The following is an 18687-nucleotide window of genomic DNA, read 5'->3' as shown; positions in this document are numbered from 1 at the left end:
TGTGCAGATTCAGCACTGGGAGTCAGCCACAGGAAGATATTTGGAGCTCACTGCAAGGCAGTGGTCATTGACGATTTCTAATCTGAGTTTGAGATCCTTCCTCAAAAACTAATATGGAGAACAATTAGAGAAGACACTAGCATTGGTTTCTAGTGTAAGTATGCAAGTACAGGCATGTGCATAAGCAGTTGCATACACATGTGCACACACTTACACAAACATGTACAAATGCATACAACAAGCATTTGTGCATAGTAACTTCCTTATTTTATAAATAAATGTTCTATACTATGGGTTCCTAATATTTTGTTCGTTTATCTATTGCTTGAAATACATCATGCAGAGTATATGAGATGGGATCTGTGCTTTGTACATAATTAATAAATACTTTACTGCGGCGCGCTCCTCGGCCAGCGAGGAAGAACGACCACCACGCGACGATTCTTCTCAGATCACACTTTATTGGAGCGCCTCTTGATTAAGGGAGAGATGAAGGTGAGGGGTGGCGAGGACTAAAATGCAGCTGCTTATAAAGGGAATCAGGCAAACGTGCCATACTATGATTGGGTCCCGCCAGAATGCTAGCACAGGGAGCCACGGGATAGGCTGAGGACATAAGGCCAGTTACCATACTCGTGCATCATAGCCAAATATGGAGTTGTTTACAGCTAGGCTACCAGGAAGCCAGCGCGATCTTTGAATAGTGGCTCCCTACACTTTACCATTTTTCATTACAGCTTTTTTATTTTCTGTAGTTTTTTCTTTTATTTTTATACTATAGGAGGGCTGCCACCCAGCTCCAAAAAAAATTATATGGAGACTTATTCTTACTTAGGATGCCAGGCCTTATCTTGGCTAGTTTCTAGGCAGGTCTTTTATCTTAAATTAGCCAGTCTACCTTTTGCTGCTGGCATTTTACATCTTTCCATTTTTGTATATCTTTTCTTTACTTCTTACTCTGATTCTGGCTGGGTGGCTGGGTGGCTGCTCCCCAGCATCATCCTCTCCTTCTTTTTCCCTCATTACTTCCTCTTCTCTTATTCTCCTTCTATTTATTTTCTATACCTGGCAGCACCAACTACCTCTCTCCTGCCTAGCTATTGGCCATTCTGTCCTTTGTTAACCAATCAGTTATTTTAGACAGTGTGGGAGCCCATTCTCGGGTTCCTTGTGGCTTTAAACAGCAGGTCTGAATAGAGGATGATCAGGACCACAGGCCTGAGTGCAGGTGTCTGAGATGGTCTGCACTTGGCTGTGCTGGGGGAGGAGGTCTTTTGCTCCACCCCTTGGCATCTCTATAAAAACCCTGGGCCAGAGACAGTCGGGGTCCATTGGAATAGGTTCCAGGCCCTCTCAAGGCTATCCTTTAATTTCTATCTGTTTATCTCTGCAAGATTCTCAGCTATAAATCCTTCTATCTAATATTTCCTGCTGCTCGCGCTCAAGAAAACTCTGGGGAACTGTGGGGTTGGTGGGTAAATGCCCCACAGAATGGTGCCCGAACAAGGACTAAAGGAAAAAGAAGAAAAAGGGACTAAAGAAAAAAAGGGGGACTAAAAAAAGGAGGGGACTAAAGAAAAATGAACAGGGACTAAAGACAAAGTAATAGGGACTAAAGATAAAGGGAAATAATAGTTTTATTACAGAGTTTTTGGTGAAAGTGCTGAGTCAGCCCTGCCAGTGGAAAAGCATGCCGGTGTTATGGAAAATATATATTTTTTATATATCTTATTGAGAGGCAGGATTTTTTTGTGATACCTCAGTAAAACCCCCCACTCTTTCCCCTACAGACAAAGAGAAGCTTGAACCAGGTTTCCTAAGTGTAGATAAGAACTTAGACCCCTTTTCCCCAGGTGGCTGTATCTGCTACAGAGACTTTGGAAAACACAGTCAGGATATTAGACCAAAAGACTAAAAAGGGAAGCGGGTTAAAATAAATTATATGGTCTGTGCCTTTAAGAACTATCCTCACAAAGAAAGGGGATTGCTCCTTTCAACCTCCCTGCTGTGAGTGAGAGATTTGGAAGAGCCTCCCTGGAGGCTTGTAAACTATATATAGCACCATATATGCTAATTCAAATGGTTCTGTTAAGAGTTTGCTTTGTGTTGTAAGATTGGGAGAATTTTGACTATGTATAGCAATATTTATGCTAACCTGTTAATGGTAATGATGAAGCTAAGGGATTCTTTAAGTTTGTAGTCCCCTGAAGAGTTTTTGGTTTAGAAAGGGCTTGAAGCAGCTAAGACTGCTGTGGTCACCTTGGACCTAATTCAAAAGAGAAATGCCATCTGTATCATACTCTACTTCCATACTGGGAGGTGTAACAGCTATGGAGATTGCTGTAAGCCATTAATAGTTATTTTTTTATGTATTAAGAAGGGAGGGACCTGTGGGAGCCCGTTCTCGGGTTCCTCGTGGCTTTACCCAGCAGGTCCAAATAGAGGATGATCAGGACCATAGGCCTGAGTGCAGGTGTCTGAGATGGTCTGCACTTGGCTGTGCTGGGGGAGGAGGTCTTTTGCTCTACCCCTTGGCGTCTCTATAAAAACCCTGGGCCAGAGACAGTCCGGGCCCTTTGGAATAGGTTCCAGGCCCTCTCGAGGCTATCCTTTATTTTCTATCTGTTTATCTCTTCAAGATTCTCCACTATAAATCCTTCTATCTAATATTTCCAGCTGCTCATACTCAAGAAAACTCTGGGGAACTGTGGGGGTGGTGGGTAAATGCCCCACATTAGAGTTGGGAGCAAGCTGTTGACACAGGGCAGCAGAGAAACATGCATCATTTTTAAGAATTTTTTTTTCAAGTTTAACTTTTAAAATTGATGTGTATGTCTGTGTGACTGTGTATGAGTATGACTCTGTGCATGTGGGTATACACTGAGACCAGAAGGCAGCCTCAGCTCCCTTGGATCTGGACTTTAGGCTATTGTGTGTTGGTTTCCATAGGTGCTGGGAATTGAACTCTGTTTCTATGGAAGAGCAGCAAGAACTCTGGACCTCTCAGCTAACTCAGGTCCCTAACATGCATCATTCAGCCAGAGTGGCACTTAGCATCACACTGAACCCAGGAACAGGGGTCTCTGATCATGCGGTATCAGTGACCACAAAGCCTCGGGAGATTACTTTGAACTGGGCTTCTCTCCTACTAGGTAGGTAGGTAGGTAGGTAGGTAGGTAGGTAGGTAGGTAGGTAGGTAGGACATTAGGTAGACAGGCCCAGGATGCAGAGAAGAGGCTCAGAAAGAAATCGCCACAGTGACATAGCATGTTGCTTAGACAGTCAGGGTTTCCATTGTAGGAAGAGACCTTTGTCTGACACAGGCTCCCTTGTTCTCTTGTACAGTGCACTTAAAAAACCCTCCTGTGGAAGATGTGTCAGAGATTAGGTCCTCACTAATCTGCCAACTCAGCCTAACTGATGTCCCTGTGGGTTGTATGAACCAAAGAACCCACTGGACAGCAGAGGAGAGGCCAGTGGGTCACAAACTTTAGTCCCTTCTCATGTCATCTCCAGTTCACCAGAAGCCACAGGCAGCACAGGACTCACTGCTGACTCTGACACAGGAACCTCTGACATCACTTGGGGAAGGTGATGTGGGGATCAGCACCAATACTGTGATACTGCATGTACCTTAATCTGGGGTTAGAAGACTAGGTCGGGTGTCATATCTGGTCTCCCGTTCATTGACTGAGTATTTGACGAAGTGGAAGATACAGTATGGCTTGCCAATTTGTTAATATTTGGTACCTGAATTTTACAGAAAAACTGATTTCTGCCTAAATGGATACTGTTATTTAATGCTGCCTGTCCAGGAGGTAGACTAGATGGGCCTGGGGTGCAAGGACAGAACCTTCCATGTGTTCCTACTCTACACCACTTAACTGTCCTACATAGTGGAAATGGTGCCCATCCCCCTGCTTTGAGTTGTGTGGTGGGAAGGGGCGGGTTTGATGGAGAGTGTCCTCAGTCAGGGCTATGTATGTGTTGGCAGCTAGTGAAGGAGGGGATTAAAGCCCTGTTCTAGTGAGACAAGGCAGGGAAGGGAGATGAGCTGGATGTGGTCCAACAATAAACCTAGTGAGTGGGGTGTAATCTTGGTGGGGTGGCACAGGCCTTCAGTCCCTGCATTTAAGTGCAAGTTTATAGTTCAAGCCCAGCTTGGGCTACAGAGTGAAGTCAGGGCTAGCCTGGACTACAGAGTGAACTCCTCCATCAAAGACCCAGACCTTTGGGGGGAGAGTGAGTGGAGAGCCTGCAGGCTACATGTACTGTGATCTTCTAGTAAAACACACTGAGAAGTTCAAAAGCAAAGAGCCCAGAGAATGCCTGAGAGCTGGTTTGGGTACAGAAGAGAAGGGCTGGGGAGAGGGTTGGAAGGACCTTGAGACCTGGGCTCTTCTGGAAGTAGTCCAGAGAAGCTGAGTTCCCAGGCTGCCTTCCACACTGTTTCCTCACACACACACTCCACTACCACCCCACCACAGTCTGATTCTGGAAATCCTCAGCTAGCATGAGACACATCCTGGCCAGCAGCAGGGACAGAAACAGGTGGCCATGAATGGGCTTGGTGGCTGCACTCAGCGCCATGGTTTCTTCTCCAGACTTGGGCTGCAACAGGAACAACCTGAGCTGTGAAAAATGGAGGGAAAGCCTCAGTCACTCCCTGCGGGTTGCTCCATACCCAGAAAGTTTTTGAAATTTGGGTTGTGAATGTTGGGCAGTTCCTCCATGACCTGGCCAAAACCAGTTCCTAGTTCTCATTTGTTTGCTCAGATGCTTTCAAAGCCACTCCAGGGTCCCTGAAGGATGGTTCCCATTCCCTGAGGATGGCAATCTTGCCACTCCAGTGAGTCATATTCCAGGTAGCCCTCAGGCTGTTGGAAGGAACCTAGAAGCAGGGGCTCCAGGCTTCTGTGTCCACAGTGCCCAGGAGCCCTGGATTACTACAACAGTCATTCACCGGCCTGTCCTTGGAGACTTTGGGGCAGCAAACCTGAACAGAAGGCAAAGAAAGCGGCCACAGGGAGCTGCAACCAGAGAGGCAAGTAATCCAGGCTGCAGTGTGCATGCTTTTGTGGTGGCAGCTACACCCCCACCCCCTCTCCCCACCTCTGCTGCTTCCAGCTTCCCCTGCCCTCCTGGGGAGCCTCCTAGCACCTCTCTGGCTATGACTATCCATCTTCACCCCCCACCCCCTAGCTCTTCCCATCTGCATCTCCACTTCAGACTGCCCTTGTCCTCTTTCCTTATATCTTAAAAATCAAAGATGTTTGGCTCCACCCAAGAGTTGGTTGTCCTGTCTGAAAGCTGTGCTTTTCCGGTCACTTCGATGGCCCTCAGCTCACTGTGGAAGCCAACGGTCAATACTGGATGTGCACAGGCCTTGAAGAAAGTGAACTTAGGTTTTTGAGGCAGGGTCTCCCTCTGAAGTTGTGAGCTCATGGCTTTGGCTAGACTGGACAGCTTTAAAAACCTAGGAATCTTCCTGTGTCCAGGATTACAGGCACAAACCGTCACTTCTGGAGTTTTTGTGTTTGTTCTGAAGAATGAAATGTTCTGAAGAAAGGGGAATGGGGGTGGGGGTGTAGCTGACACCACAAAAAGCATTTCACTAAGTCCTCATGCTTACATGGATGGAGTTTTCAAAATGGAAGCAACTTCCTAGCTGTTCATAGTGGCACCTGCCTTTCATCCCAGCCCTTGGGAGACAGAGGCAGGCAGCAGGTCTCTGTTGAGTTAAAGACCAGGCAGAGTTACCTGGGGAGAAACTGTCTCAAAAAAAAAATAAAATAAAACAAACAACAACTGCAGAAATCAGTTTCATAGAAAACATTAGACTGGCAGGCATGAATTGTGTGATCCAGCTGACATTTGGTAATTCTCTTTCTTTTTCTGTGTGTGTGGTGAAGGGCAGGGGTGGGTGCTCATGGGCAGGGGTAGTGCCCACATACTCTGTGCTCATGCCTGTGCGGGGGATGCCACAGGACTAGCAAGGCTGTAGTTCTCTACCTGTTTCCCATCTTTTGTTTGAGACAGAAGGGTTCACTGACTTGGGAATTAGCAAGTAGGCAGGTTAGGCTGGCTGACCACTGAGTCCCCAGAATCCAAGAATCCACTTGTCTCTGCCTCAGCACTTCAGAGATGGCCAGCATGCTCTACCACCCTTTGGGTCCTAGTGCTCAAACTTGGGTCTTTATGCATGCAGAGCAAACACTGTATGTCTCAATGGTCTTTCCACCCTGAACGTCTTTTCACTTAAAGAGTTTCCTTTTTTGGTGAACTTCTCTTTTTTTTTTTTTTTTTTTTTTAAACCCGGGTTTCCGTTTGTAGCTCCTGGGTGTCCTGGCACACACTCTGTAGAACAGGCCTTCCTCAAACTCAGAGAGATCCACCTGCCTCTGCCTCTAGAGTGCTCAGATGAAAGGCATGTGCCACCAGCTTTGGTGAGATTCTCAATTGTAGCATTGAGTGATACTCTCTCATGTAATAACTCAACCACCAGTCAATACTATTTATATACCTCATGTGAATGTCTGAGGCCGCTGTGGAGCCAGAGTGACCTGGAGTCAGAGACATTCCCTACTCAGTGCTCTCTCAGCACACACTGGCTTGGGAACTCCCTGCAGGGAACTCAGTGAAGAGTTAAAGGTGTGTCTCCATGGTGCTTAGGGTGAGGTCTCTGCGATGGAGATTTGAGTGTCCACGATAGAAGCACTTTGATGAACCCAGTCATCTCTATGTCCTTTGAGTTTCTATTGAGAGTTTCTGTAGTTGTTGTAAGGAATTGCTTAGGTGCCATTTGCTCTTCAGGTCCAGCTTCAAGCTACACCTATGATTTGATGTAGTTGTTATCTACCTTTACACCTCTTGTGATATATGTGATGTAAATATGTACATGTTCTCATGCTCTCATGATAGGTTCCCCCTAAGGAGTTAATTCAAATTGGCTTCTACATAAAGGTAAACATGTAAATTTACTGATAATTCCCTTTAATTCACTGCATATAATCAAATGTATGGTGATATTGTGTTCCCCAATATATTATGCACTCTAATAAACTTATCTGGTGTCAGAGAACAGAACAGCCACTAGATATAGAGGCCAGAAAATGGTGGCACACACACACCTTTAATCTTAGCATTTCGAAGGCAGAGATCCATCTGGATCTCTGTGAGTTCAAAGCCATACTGGAAACAGACAGGCATGGTAACTCACACCTTTAATCCCAGGAAGTGATGGCAGGAAGCAGAAAGGTATATAAGGCATAAGGATCAGAAACTAGAAGCTTTTGGCTGGTTAAACAGTTGAGCCTTTAGTAGCAGTTCAGCTGAGATTCATTCCCAATGAGGACTCAGACATTTCTAGTCTGAGGAAACAGGATCAGCTGAGGAAATGGCAGGGTGAGGTGGCTGTGGCTTGTTCTGTTTCTCTGATCATTCAGCACTCACCCCAATACCTGGCTTCAGGTTTGTTTTGTTTGTTTTTTTTCTTTTTATTTATTTATTTATTCATTTATTTATTTATTTTTCTCTTATCAGCTTGATACAGTATAAATTCTTATCCTAATAGTGAAATGTTTCATGGAGGTTTGCCCAGTAATTGAGTGAAAACAAAACTTATTATAAGCCACAGTCATCCTAGGGTCCCCCACTACTATATAACCTCCCTAGTTCTCTGGTTTGAAATCTGATTGTTCTTTGCTTTATATCTAGTATCCACTTATGAGTGAGTCCATACCATGTTTGTCTTTCTGTGTTTGGGTTACCTCATTCAGGATGATATTTTCTAGTTCCATCCATTTGCCTGCAAATTTCATGCTGTCATTGTTTTTCTCTGCTGGGTAGTACTCCATTGTGTATATGTACCACAATTTTTTAATCCATTCTTCAGTTGAAGGGCGTCTAGGTTGTTTCCAGGTTCTGGCTATTACCAATATGCTGCTATGAACATAGTTGAGCATGTATGTATCTTTGTGGTATGACTGAGCATTCCTTGGGTATATGCCCAAGAGTTAGATCAATTCCCAATTTTCTGAGAATCGCCATACTGATTTCCAGAGTGGTTGTACAAGTTTGCATTCCCACCAACAGTAGAGGAGTGTTCCCTTTGCTCTGCATCCTCTCCAACATAAACTGTCATTAGTATTTTTGATCACAGCCATTCTGACAGGTGTAAGGTGGTATCTCAGAGATGTTTTGATTTGCATTTCTCTGATGATTAAGGATGTTGAGCATTTCTTTAAATGTCTTTGAGCCATTTGTGATTCTTCTTTTGAGAATTCTCTGTTTAGCTCTTTAGCCCTTTTTTTAATTGGATTGTTCAGTATTTTGATGTCTAGTTTCTTGAGTTCTTTATATACTTTGGAGATCAGTCTTCTGTCAGATGTGGGGTTGGTAAAGGTCTTTTCCCATTCTGTAGGCTTTTTGTCATATTGACCATGTCTTTTGCCCTACAAAAGCTTCTCAGTTTCAACAGGTCCCATTTATTAATTGTTGTGCTCAGTGTCTGTGCTGCTGGTGTTATATTTAGGAAGTGATCTCCTGTGCCAATTCGTTCAAGAGTACTTCGTACTTTCTCTTTTATTAAGTTTAGTGTAGCTGGATTTATGTTGAGGAATTTGATCCACTTGGAATTGAGTTTTGTGCATGGTGACAGATATGGACCTATTTGTAATCTCTTACATATTGACATGCACTTATGCCAGCACCATTTGTTGAAGATACTTTCTTTTTTCCATTGTATAGTTTTGGCTCCTTTGTCAAAAATCAGTTGTCCATACGTTGGTGGATTAATGTTAGGGTCTTCAATTTGATTCCATTGGTCCACATGTTGGTTTTTACGCCAGCACCAAGCTGTTTTTATTACTATAGCTCTATAGTAGAGCTGGAGGTCAGGGATGGTGATGCCTCCAGAGGTTACTTTATTATACAGGATTCTTTTAGCTATCCTGGGTCTTTTGTTTTTCCATATGAAGTTGATTTGTTTTTTTCCCAAGTCTTTGAAGAATTGTGTTGGGATTTTGATGGGGATTGCATTGAATCTGTAGATTGCTTTTGGTAAGATGGCCATTTTTATTATGTTAATCCTACCTCTCCATGAGCATGGGAGATCCCTCCATTTTCTGATAACTTCTTTCTTTAGAGATTTAAATTCTTATCAAAAAGGTCCTTCATTTTTTTAGTTAGTGTTATCCCAAGTTATTTTATATTATTTGTGGCTGTTATAAAGGGTGATGTTTCTCTGACTCCTTTCTCAGCCCTTTTATCATTTGTGTATAAAAGGGCTACTGATTTTTTTTTTGAGTTGCTCTTGTATCCTGCCATTTTATTGAAGGAGTTGATCAGATGTAGGAGTTCCTTGGTAGAATTTTTGGGGTCACTTATGTATACTATCATATCATCTGCAAATAGTGAAAGTTTGACTTCTTCCTTTCCAATTTGTATCCCTTTGATCTCCTTTTGTTGTCTGATTGCTCTAGATAGAACAAGTACTATATTGAATAGATATGGGGAGAGTGGACAGCCTTGTCTCGTTCCTGATTTTAGTGGAATCGCATTGAGGTTCTCTCTGTTTAATTTGATGGTGGCTGTTGGCTTGCTGTAAGTTGCCTTTATTATGTTAAGTAATGTTTCTTGTATTCCTGATCTCTCTAAGACCTTTATCATGAAAGGGTGTTGGATTTTGTCAAAGGCTTTTTCATCATCTAATGAGATGATCATGTGATTTTTTTTCTTTCAGTTCGTTTATATGGTGTATTACCTTAACAGATTTTCATATGTTGAACCATCCTTGCATCCCTGGGATGAAACTTACTTGATCATGGTGGATAATTTTTTTGATGTGTTCTTAGGTTCGGTTTGCAAATATTTTTTGGAGCATTTTTGCATTAATGTTCATGAGGGAGATTGGTCCATAATTCCCTTTCTTTGTTGCATCTTTGTGTGGTTTGGGTATCAGGGTAATTGTAGCCTCCTAAAAAGACTTTGATAATATTCCTTCTGTTTCTATTGTGTGGAACAATTTGAATAGTATTGGAATTAGTTCTTCTTTGAAAATCTGGTAGAATTTTCCACTGAAACCATCTGGTCCTGGGCTTTTTTGGGGGGTGGGGGGAGATTTTGATGACTGTTTCTTTAGGGGTTATTGATCTATTTCAATAGTTTATCTGGTCTTGATTTAACTTTGATATATCGTATGTATCCAGAAAATTGTCCATTTCTTCCAGATTTTCCAATTTTGTGGAGTACACGTTTTTGATGTATGACCTGATGATTCTCTGGATTTCCTCATTGTTTGTTGTTATGTCTCACTTTTCATTTCTGATTTTGTCAATTTGGGTGCTCTCTCTTTGCCTTTTGGTTAATTTGGCCAGGGTTTTGTCTATCTTGTTGGTTTTCTCAAAGAACCAACTCTTTGTTTCATTGATTCTTTGTATTGTTCTCTTTGTTTCTATTTCATTGATTTCAGCCCTCAATTTGATTATTTCCTGGCATCTATTTCTCCTTGGTGAGTTTGTTTCTTTTTCTTCTAGAGCTTTCAGTTGTGCTGTTAATCTCTGGTATGGGATTGCTCCATCTTCTTTATGTGTGCATTTAGAGCTATGGATTTTCCTCTTAGCACTGCTTTCATAGTGTCCCATAAGATTGGGTATGTTGTACTTTCATTTTCATTGAATTCTAGGAAATCTTTAATTTCTTTTTTTTATTTCTTCTTTGACCCATGGGTGTTTCAGATGGGCATAATTCAGTATCTATGATATTGTAGGCTTCCTATAATTTTTGTTGTTGTTGAAATCTAACTTTAAGGCATGGTGGTCTGATAAGATCAGGTTTGTTTTAATTAATAGGACCTTTTAAGATTCATCTGACACAAATGTAACAAATTAGTTACTTTCATTTTGACCTTAGACAAACTTGACCTATACAAACCATACAATGTCATCAGATGATTGACATTAGGTACTGAAAAAAATTAATCAGTAGTGCTCCAACTTTCTATGCCACCCTATAGCTACATTTGTAAGTAACAGAAAATGGTCAGATATGCCCTATGTCCTAGCCGTTGAGACTTTAAGCAAAGAGACCCCAGAATGTGAAAAATTTTAGAAGGTAAAACAGAAAGGACCCAGTAAATGTGAGAGAAAGATATGGGATATTATACGTGTGAAAACACACTTACAATAAAAAGAAATGCTTTTGAATAAGAAAACATTTCTGTGGTAAGTGAATTCACTTGATCAAAAAACCACATAAGGTGAATTTTTGTCACAGAAGATATGTTAACTTTAAAAAACGCTATTTTATTTTAAACTTCTTTAATTTTATGATTAATTTAATTTTACATATCAGACATGGATTCCTCTGTCCTCCCCCCTCAACCCCCCCCCCCCCCCCCCCCCCCCCCCCCCCCCCCCCCCCCCCCGCCTTTCCCCCAGCCCACCCCTCATTCCCATCTCCTCCAGGACAAAGACTCCCCTGGGGATTGAGTTCAACCTGGTAGATTCAGTCCAGGCAGGTTCAGTCCCCTCCTCCCAGGCTGAGTGAAGTGTCCCTGCATAAGTCCCAGGTTCCAAATAGCCAGCTCATACACTAAGGACAGTTCCCAGTCCCACTGCCTTAGTGCCTCCCAAACAGTTCAAGCTAATCAACTGTCTTACTTATCCAGAGGGCCTGATCCAGTTGTGGGCTCCTCAGCTATTGGTTCATAGTTCACGTGTTTCTATTAGTTTGGCTATTTGTCCCTGTGCTTTTTCCAATCTTGGTCTCAATAATTCTTGATCCTACAATCCCTCTTCTTTCTTGCCAATTGGACTCCTGGAGCTCCACCTGGGGCCTGGCCATGGATGTCTGCATCCAGTTACCTCAGCAATTGGATGGGGTTTTTAGCACAACAATTAGGGTGTTTGGCCATCCTATCACCAGAGTGGGTCAGTTCAGGCTTTCTCTTGACCACTGCCAGTAGTCTATTGTGGAGGTATCTTTGTGGATTTCTGGGGACCTCTCCAGCACTTTCCATCTTCCTTTTCTCATGTGGTCTTCATTTATCATGGTCTCCTATTCCTTGTTCCCCTCTCTGTTCTTGATCCAGCTGGGATCTCTTGCTCCCCCTAAGCTCTCTTTCCCTCAACCCTTGCCCTTCATTACCCCCACTCACATTCAGGTTGTTCATGTAGATCTCATCCATTTCTCTGTTGGGCAATCCCTGTGTCTTTCTTAGGGTCCTGTTTTCTAGGTAGCCTCCCTGGAGTTGTGAGTAGCAGTCTAGTCATCTTTGTTTTACATCTAGTATCTTCCTATGAGTGAGTACATACCATGCTTGTCTTTCTGAGTCTGGGTTACCTCACTCAAGATGATTTTTTCTAGATCCATCCATTTGTCTGCAAACCTCATGACGTCATTGTTTTTCTCTGCTAAGTAGTACTCCATTGTGTATATGTACCACATTTTATTCATCCATTCTTCAGTTGAAGGGCATCTAGGTTGTTTCCAGGTTTTGGCTAGTACAAACAATGCTGATATGAACATAACTGAGCAAGTGCCCTTGTGGTATGATTGAGCATTCCTTGGTTATATGCCCAAGAGTGGTATAGCTGGATCTTGGGGGAGATTGATTCCCTATTTTAAGAAAGCGGCATATTGATTTCCAAAGTGGCTGTACATGTTTGCTTTCCCACCAGCAATGGAGGAGAGTTCCCCTTGCTCCACATCCTCTCCAGCATAAACTGTCTTCAGTGTTTTTGATCTTAGCCATTCTGACAGGTGTAAGGTGGTATCTCAGAGTCGTTTTGATTTGTATTTCCCTGATGATTAAGGATGTTGAGCAATTTCTTGAATGTCTTTCAGCCATTTGAACTTCCTCTGTTGAGAATTCTCTGTTTAGTTCTATAGCCCATTTCTTACTTGGACTGTTGGGCATTTAGGAAGCGATCTCCTATGCCAATGTGTTCAAGACTACTTCCTACTTTCTTTCTATTAGGTTCAGAGTAACTGGATTCATGTTGAGGTCTTGATCCACTTGGACTTAAGTTTTGTGCACAGTGACAGATATGGATCTATTTGCAGCCTTCTAGACGTTGACATCCAGTTATACCAGCACCATTTGTTGAACATGCTTTCTTTTTTCCATTGTATAGTTTTGGCTCCTTTGTTAAAAATTATATGTTCACAGATATTCAGATTAATGTCAGGGTCTTCAATTTGATTCCATTGGTCCACATGTCGGTTTTTATGCCAATACCAAGCTATTTTTATTACTGTAGCTCTATTGTAGAGCTTGAGGTCAGGGATCGTGATGCCTCCAGAGGTTGTTTTATTGTACAGGATTCTTTTGGCTATCCTGGGTTTTTTGTTTTTCCATATCAAGTTGAGTATTATTCTTTCCAGGTCTGTGAAGAATTGTGTTGGTATTTTGATGGGGATTGCATTGAATCTGTAGATTGCTTTTGGTAAGACTGCCATTATTACTATGTTAATCCTGCCTATCCGTGAGCATGGGAGATCTTTACATTTTCTGACATCTTCTTCAATTCTTCTTCTTTTTTCAGGGACTTAAAGTTCTTGTCATATAGGTCCTTCACTTGCTTAGTCACCGTTACCCTAAGGGATTTTATATCATTTGTAGCTATTGTAAAGGGTGATGTATCTCTGATTTCCTTCTCAGCCTGTTTGTCAATGTATATAGGAGGGTTACTGATTTTTTTGAGTTGATCTTGTATCCTGCTATATTGCTGAAGGTTTTTATAAGCGGTATCAGTTCCTTGGTTGAATTTTTGGGGTTACTTATGTATACTATCATGTCATCTGCAAATAGGGAAAGCTTGACTTCTTCCTTTCCAATTTGTATCCCCTTAATCTCATTTTTTCTTATTGCTCTAGGTAGAACTTCAAGTATTATATTGAATAAGTATGGGGAGAGTGGACAGCCTTGCCTAGTTCCTGATTTTAGTAAAGTAGCTTTGAGTTTCTCTCCATTTAATTTGATGTTGGCTGTTGGCTTGCTGTAAATTGCCTTATTATGTTTAGGTATGTTCCCTGTATTCCTGATCGCTCCAAGACCTTTATCATGAAGGAGTGTTGGATTTTGTCAAATGCATTTTCTTCATCTAGTGAGATGATCATGAGTTTTTTTTCTTTGAGTTTGTTTATATGGTGTATTAAATTGATGGACTTTTGTGTGTTGAACCACCCTTGCATCCCTGGGATGAAGCCTACTTGATCATGGTGGATAATTGTTTTGATGTGTTCCTGGATTCAGTTATCCAGTATTTTATTGAGTATTTTTGCATCAATGTTCATGAGGGAGATCAGTCTATAGTTCTCTTTCTTTGTTGCATCTTTGTTTGGTTTAGGAATCTGGGTAATTGTAGCCTCATAGAAGGAGTTTGGTAATATTCCTTCTACTTCTATTGTGGGAAACAATTTAAAGAGTATTGGTATTAACTCTTCTTTGAAGATCTGTAGAACTCTGCGCTGAACCCATCTGGTCCTGGGCTTTTTTTGGTTGGGAGACTTTGAATGACTGCTTCTATTTCCTTAGGGGTTATTGGATTATTTAAATAGTTTATCTAGTCTTGATTTAACTTAGGTATGTGGTACCTATCCAGAAAATTATCCATTTCTTTTAGATTTTCAAGTTTTGTGGAGTAGAGGTTTTTGAAGTATGACCTGATGATTCTCTGGATTTCCTCATTGTCTGTGGTTATGTCCCCCTTTTCATTTCTGATTTTGTCAATTTGGATGCTCTCTCTCTGTCTTTTGGTTAGTTTGAATAAGGGCTTGTCTATCTTGTTGATTTTCTCAAAGAACCAACTCTTTGTTTCATTAATTTTTTGTATTGTTCTCTTTGTTTCTATTTCATTGATTTCAGCTCTCAATTTGATAATTTCCTGGCGTCTGCATGGGAGACCATGTGAAAGTAGCTGACTCAGGTGGCATTTGGGGCCCAAGTGCCTGTGGAGTTTGCTGCAGAGAGGCTGCAACAGAAAAATCCCAAACTCTCTCAGAGGGCTTGGGGAAAAAAGGAAGGAAAACCTAGCTGGTGAGGAGGTGACTCTGGTGGGAGACCCTCATGTGCAGCTCTGCCATGTGCCATTGGCCACAAAGCCACAGTCAATCAGCTTTTTTTTGAATTGGTGCCCCAAAAGTTGGATGCTAGAGGAAGTGTGAATCTAATTAGTCCTAGCCACAGAAGCACTTTAGGTTAGTTTTCCCAGAGAAGTCTCCCAGGGTAAGAATGGAATTACCATTCTGGACTGCTATAAAGGTCTTAAGAAGAAGAAAAAAAAAAAAAAAAAAAAAAAAAAAAAAAAAAACCTGCTGCGCACCTATTAGGAACCATCTGTCTTAAAGGTGCCATGCATTGATTTGCCACTAATCAAACAAAAGTGTTGTGGCTCTAGGTTTTGTTTCTTTCCAGCTTTTCGGGAGGAAGGTCAGCAGCTACAGTGTCATTACAGCTGACATTTCTCTGTCCCACACATCATACCGAACTCAGCCAGCCAGCCAGCTTCACATGGTGACTGAGGGTAAAAGTTTCCCATGCTGAATTTTTTGAAGCTGCATCCTAAGATCGCCATGAACTGTTTTAAGGACGCCTTGTCTTTCTATTAGCCCAACCCAAGGTCTTTATTTGCCTGTAAGGCTGTTTTTTTTTTTTTTTTTTTTTTTTAACACCCAAAGCAACTTCCTGGTGTTGACCACTTTTTCTTGCCTTCTAGATGGTTTCAAAGTGACTTGAGAAACGTCATTCCCATTTTAATTGCCTCCTGGGAGGCAAGCTGTTTGCCTGTTTCCTCTTTTGGGAGGCAAGCTAAGCTTTCTAACAGCATTTGGGAAAAAGCAATGTTTGGAGCTGAAAAGGCAGATTTTTTGGACAGTGCAGTATCAGCAGTATTCCCTGGGGGCTGCTTGTCTATACCGCCCCGCTTTTATGAGTCAAAGTTTCCAAGCAGCCCCTCCAGGTCCAGAAGAAAACCCAGCTGTGGCTGATTGAGGCCACTGCACACTGCACTCCCGGTTCCGTTCACAGGGTCTGTAATCATACTGAAGTCAAAATCAAACTTTTGCACATTTGGCAAGGGAGGTTTTTGTCTTCCCTAAGCTCACATTAGGACACGTGTACCTCCCTAAACAGACTCTTCACTTGGCACTGTCTCTGACCGCACACAAGCAGACAGGTCCCCCACCCCCCCACACACTTCCTATGCACTTGGACACGTGCTTGGTGTCAGAAGCAAAAAAACCTTTCAGGGCTTTGCTCTCCTGCCTCACGGGGTCAGTGAAAAACAATGGGAGTACTTGAAACAAGAGTTATTTTAGAAAGATCTCTTTCCCCATAGATCTCCTACTTGTCTCCTCCTCCCAGATGCAGAGTCCCTGATGTCTCTACCATCACTATCTCTGCTCAGGTTCTGTTAGCTGCTTTCTGCTCTGGGGTAAGGGCTTGAGTCCCTGCTTCTGTAAGGCCAAATTCTGCCTCAGCATCTCCCAGGCTGCCATTGCAGCTACTGCAGGAACTTAACCCTGCTCTCTTCATTGCAGGGATGATTTCAAAGCCTCTACTGCTTTCTCTGTGCAGCAGCTTTCTCCTGGGTCCTGGGTCCTGGGCCAACTCTGCCCCAGTTCAGGCCCTACACTAAGAGCGCCATGCTCTTCTCCTGAAGAGGATGGGCAGCCTGGCCTCCTCTGTGCTTCTGCACTCTTGGATGGGGTGATGGAGATGTCTGTTTGGTGAATGCTCTTACCTTCATGTCTTGGAGCTCATCCTCCTGGGACAACATTTTGGTGGCCTGGTTGGGGAACTCTCCACTTGGCTCCATGGGCCTCTCTTTCCTCTGTGGCTTGTAGCAGTTCATGGAGCAGTTCATGGGCATCTGAAGATTTCTTACTGGAGAGGTTTTAAAGTGAGATGCAAAGCTCCACACTGTGAGTCTAAAAGTAATTAGCCCTTTACCCCAGCAGAGAAGTCTACAAGTCACTGCTTAGCTTGTACCCCAACGTACCATGGGAAATACTGCAGAGAAATTAAGGTGATTTGGAGTCCCAGGACACATAACCACTTCTCAGATGGGGCCATTTCTGGGATCAAAAGCCTCTCAATTGCTTGTGGCACAGAGGGAAGTGAGACAGAAAGAATAAATGGCCAGTCCTAGTTGATTATATGAAAATACATTTGCAATGGTTTCAGAATGATTGTGTGCTAAGATTGCCTCTAAGGGCCATGACAGGAAAGCATGCAAGTGAGGTGTCTGGAAGGTTCTTACATTCAGTTCTCATTGTCTGAGACAAAGATAGTATACTGTACTGGCAGCAAGACTGTCCAAGGGTCATCATGGGGGAAGAGTAAGAAGATACCTTTGCAAGCATGAAGACCAGAATGCACATCCTAGATACTCAGTGGGGTTTCTGTTCCACGTACTCAACAAAGTAATCCTAAGAGTCCAGCCTGCTCCTTACCTCCTTGGGATTTCCTCTTCACACACATCCAAATGCAAACAATGGCTATGATCATGAGTCCCGGGGGATGAATATGAATACTTCCTTATATTGAAACTTGGTGGTTGGTGGAAGCTGGGTGATATTTATGGAAGTTGGAAGCTGGGTGATATTTACAGTTGGTGGAAGCTGGGTGATATTTACAGTTGGTGGAAGCTGGGTGATATCTGGGGCCCTTGATGTTGATCCTTAAAAAAAATCAGGAAAATTATGGATAAAGCTAAAAACACACCTCCATCAACACCTTCTCTCCCCAGGCAGTCCAAGGAACTCATGTGTAACAACCATTTTACACTTCCTGAATAGAGAGGGGAGGAGAGTTGTGTGTACGATGTCCTTGCAGAGTTTATTTCATCACTGAAGAATCAAATGTCTATCAAACCATCAAACAATGTGACATATTTACTGTGGGTAGAACTTTCTAGATGTTGGCACAAGTGATGGAGTTTAATTGTGTCAGAGAAAGATAGTGAGACCTTTCAGAGTGATGTGAAGCTGGTGCAAGGGCAGCTGTAAGTGAGGCAGAAAGGGCTGGAAGTTTACAGTGATGCAGACAGACTTGGGGCCCCTTAGCAGGCCATGTAGTGCTGGGATATCAGTTACTAGAGAATGAGAAACATTGGGAGGTGAGATGGGGAACAGAGATTCTCGTGGTCATCACTGGATCCCCAGACAGGCACACTACCAAAAAATCACTCTCTTAGTCTATCAAATTTGATGGAGTTGCCTTCTGTTAATCTAAGTAATACCAACTTGTCCTTTCCCAGGGGAGCTTTAAGAGTTCCTTGAGCCAGTGACAGAAATTTTTCAGGAGGTTTTTCAGATACTTGGTTAGTTCCTCATCATTCTTCCATTCATTCATGATATCTCCAGCTTCAAGACTAATCAATGTCCAGCTCATATTCATTGTGTTCAAGAGCATGCAGCACTTTCCACTGATGTTAAATTGCCAAGAGGCACCAACGATTTGTCCTTGTTCATAATTAGAAAGCATGATGGCCTGTAAAGTGGGGTGACCTGCAAACCACATACAAAGCCATCATTTTTCACTTTTGATAGATCCATCACCTCCTCAAAGGTCAAGACTCTTCCCACTGGTTTTTGAGCCAGCATCATTTCCACATGACTTGGTTACCCATTGGGTACCATATGCTTCCCAGGTTGGGCCAAGGCTCAGTTTTTTTTCACACA

At 42.6% G+C, this 18687-nt stretch overlaps 1 protein-coding gene and 1 long non-coding RNA gene across 3 annotated transcripts in view; one reads left to right on the top strand and one right to left on the bottom strand.

The window, feature by feature from the left end:
* The window catches only part of LOC143268909 (uncharacterized), a 171815-nt gene that overhangs the window by 132890 nt on the left and 20238 nt on the right, over positions 1-18687 (top strand). The gene's annotated exons all lie outside the window — the stretch shown is intronic.
* LOC143268908 (uncharacterized) lies at positions 1594-18583 on the bottom strand. The gene is made up of 4 exons (XM_076552808.1): positions 18250-18583; positions 17458-17684; positions 16746-16888; positions 1594-4632 (listed from the first exon to the last, which is right to left on the bottom strand). The coding sequence occupies exons 2-4, from the start codon at positions 17510-17512 to the stop codon at positions 4471-4473; spliced, it is 360 nt and encodes a 119-aa protein (XP_076408923.1). The 5' UTR covers positions 17513-17684; positions 18250-18583; the 3' UTR covers positions 1594-4470.

This window comes from Peromyscus maniculatus, chromosome 16 (assembly GCF_049852395.1).
Source record: "Peromyscus maniculatus bairdii isolate BWxNUB_F1_BW_parent chromosome 16, HU_Pman_BW_mat_3.1, whole genome shotgun sequence".
In the NCBI taxonomy this organism is placed as follows: Eukaryota; Metazoa; Chordata; class Mammalia; order Rodentia; family Cricetidae; genus Peromyscus; species Peromyscus maniculatus.
Note: the sequence above shows the minus strand (reverse complement) of the source record. Positions and strands in the feature narration are given on the sequence as shown.

Excerpts from the sequence above, each read along its gene's own strand:
- LOC143268908 (XM_076552808.1), bottom strand. The coding sequence starts at position 17,512 with ATGATCATAGCCATTGTTTGCATTTGGATGTGTGTGAAGAGGAAATCC. Across the intron at positions 16,889-17,457 it reads GAAGAGGAAATCCCAAGGAG|TAAGAAATCTTCAGATGCCC; the intron begins GTAAGGAGCAGG and ends AAACCTCTCCAG. Across the intron at positions 4,633-16,745 it reads ATGAGCTCCAAGACATGAAG|CTCAGGTTGTTCCTGTTGCA; the intron begins GTAAGAGCATTC and ends CATTTTTCACAG.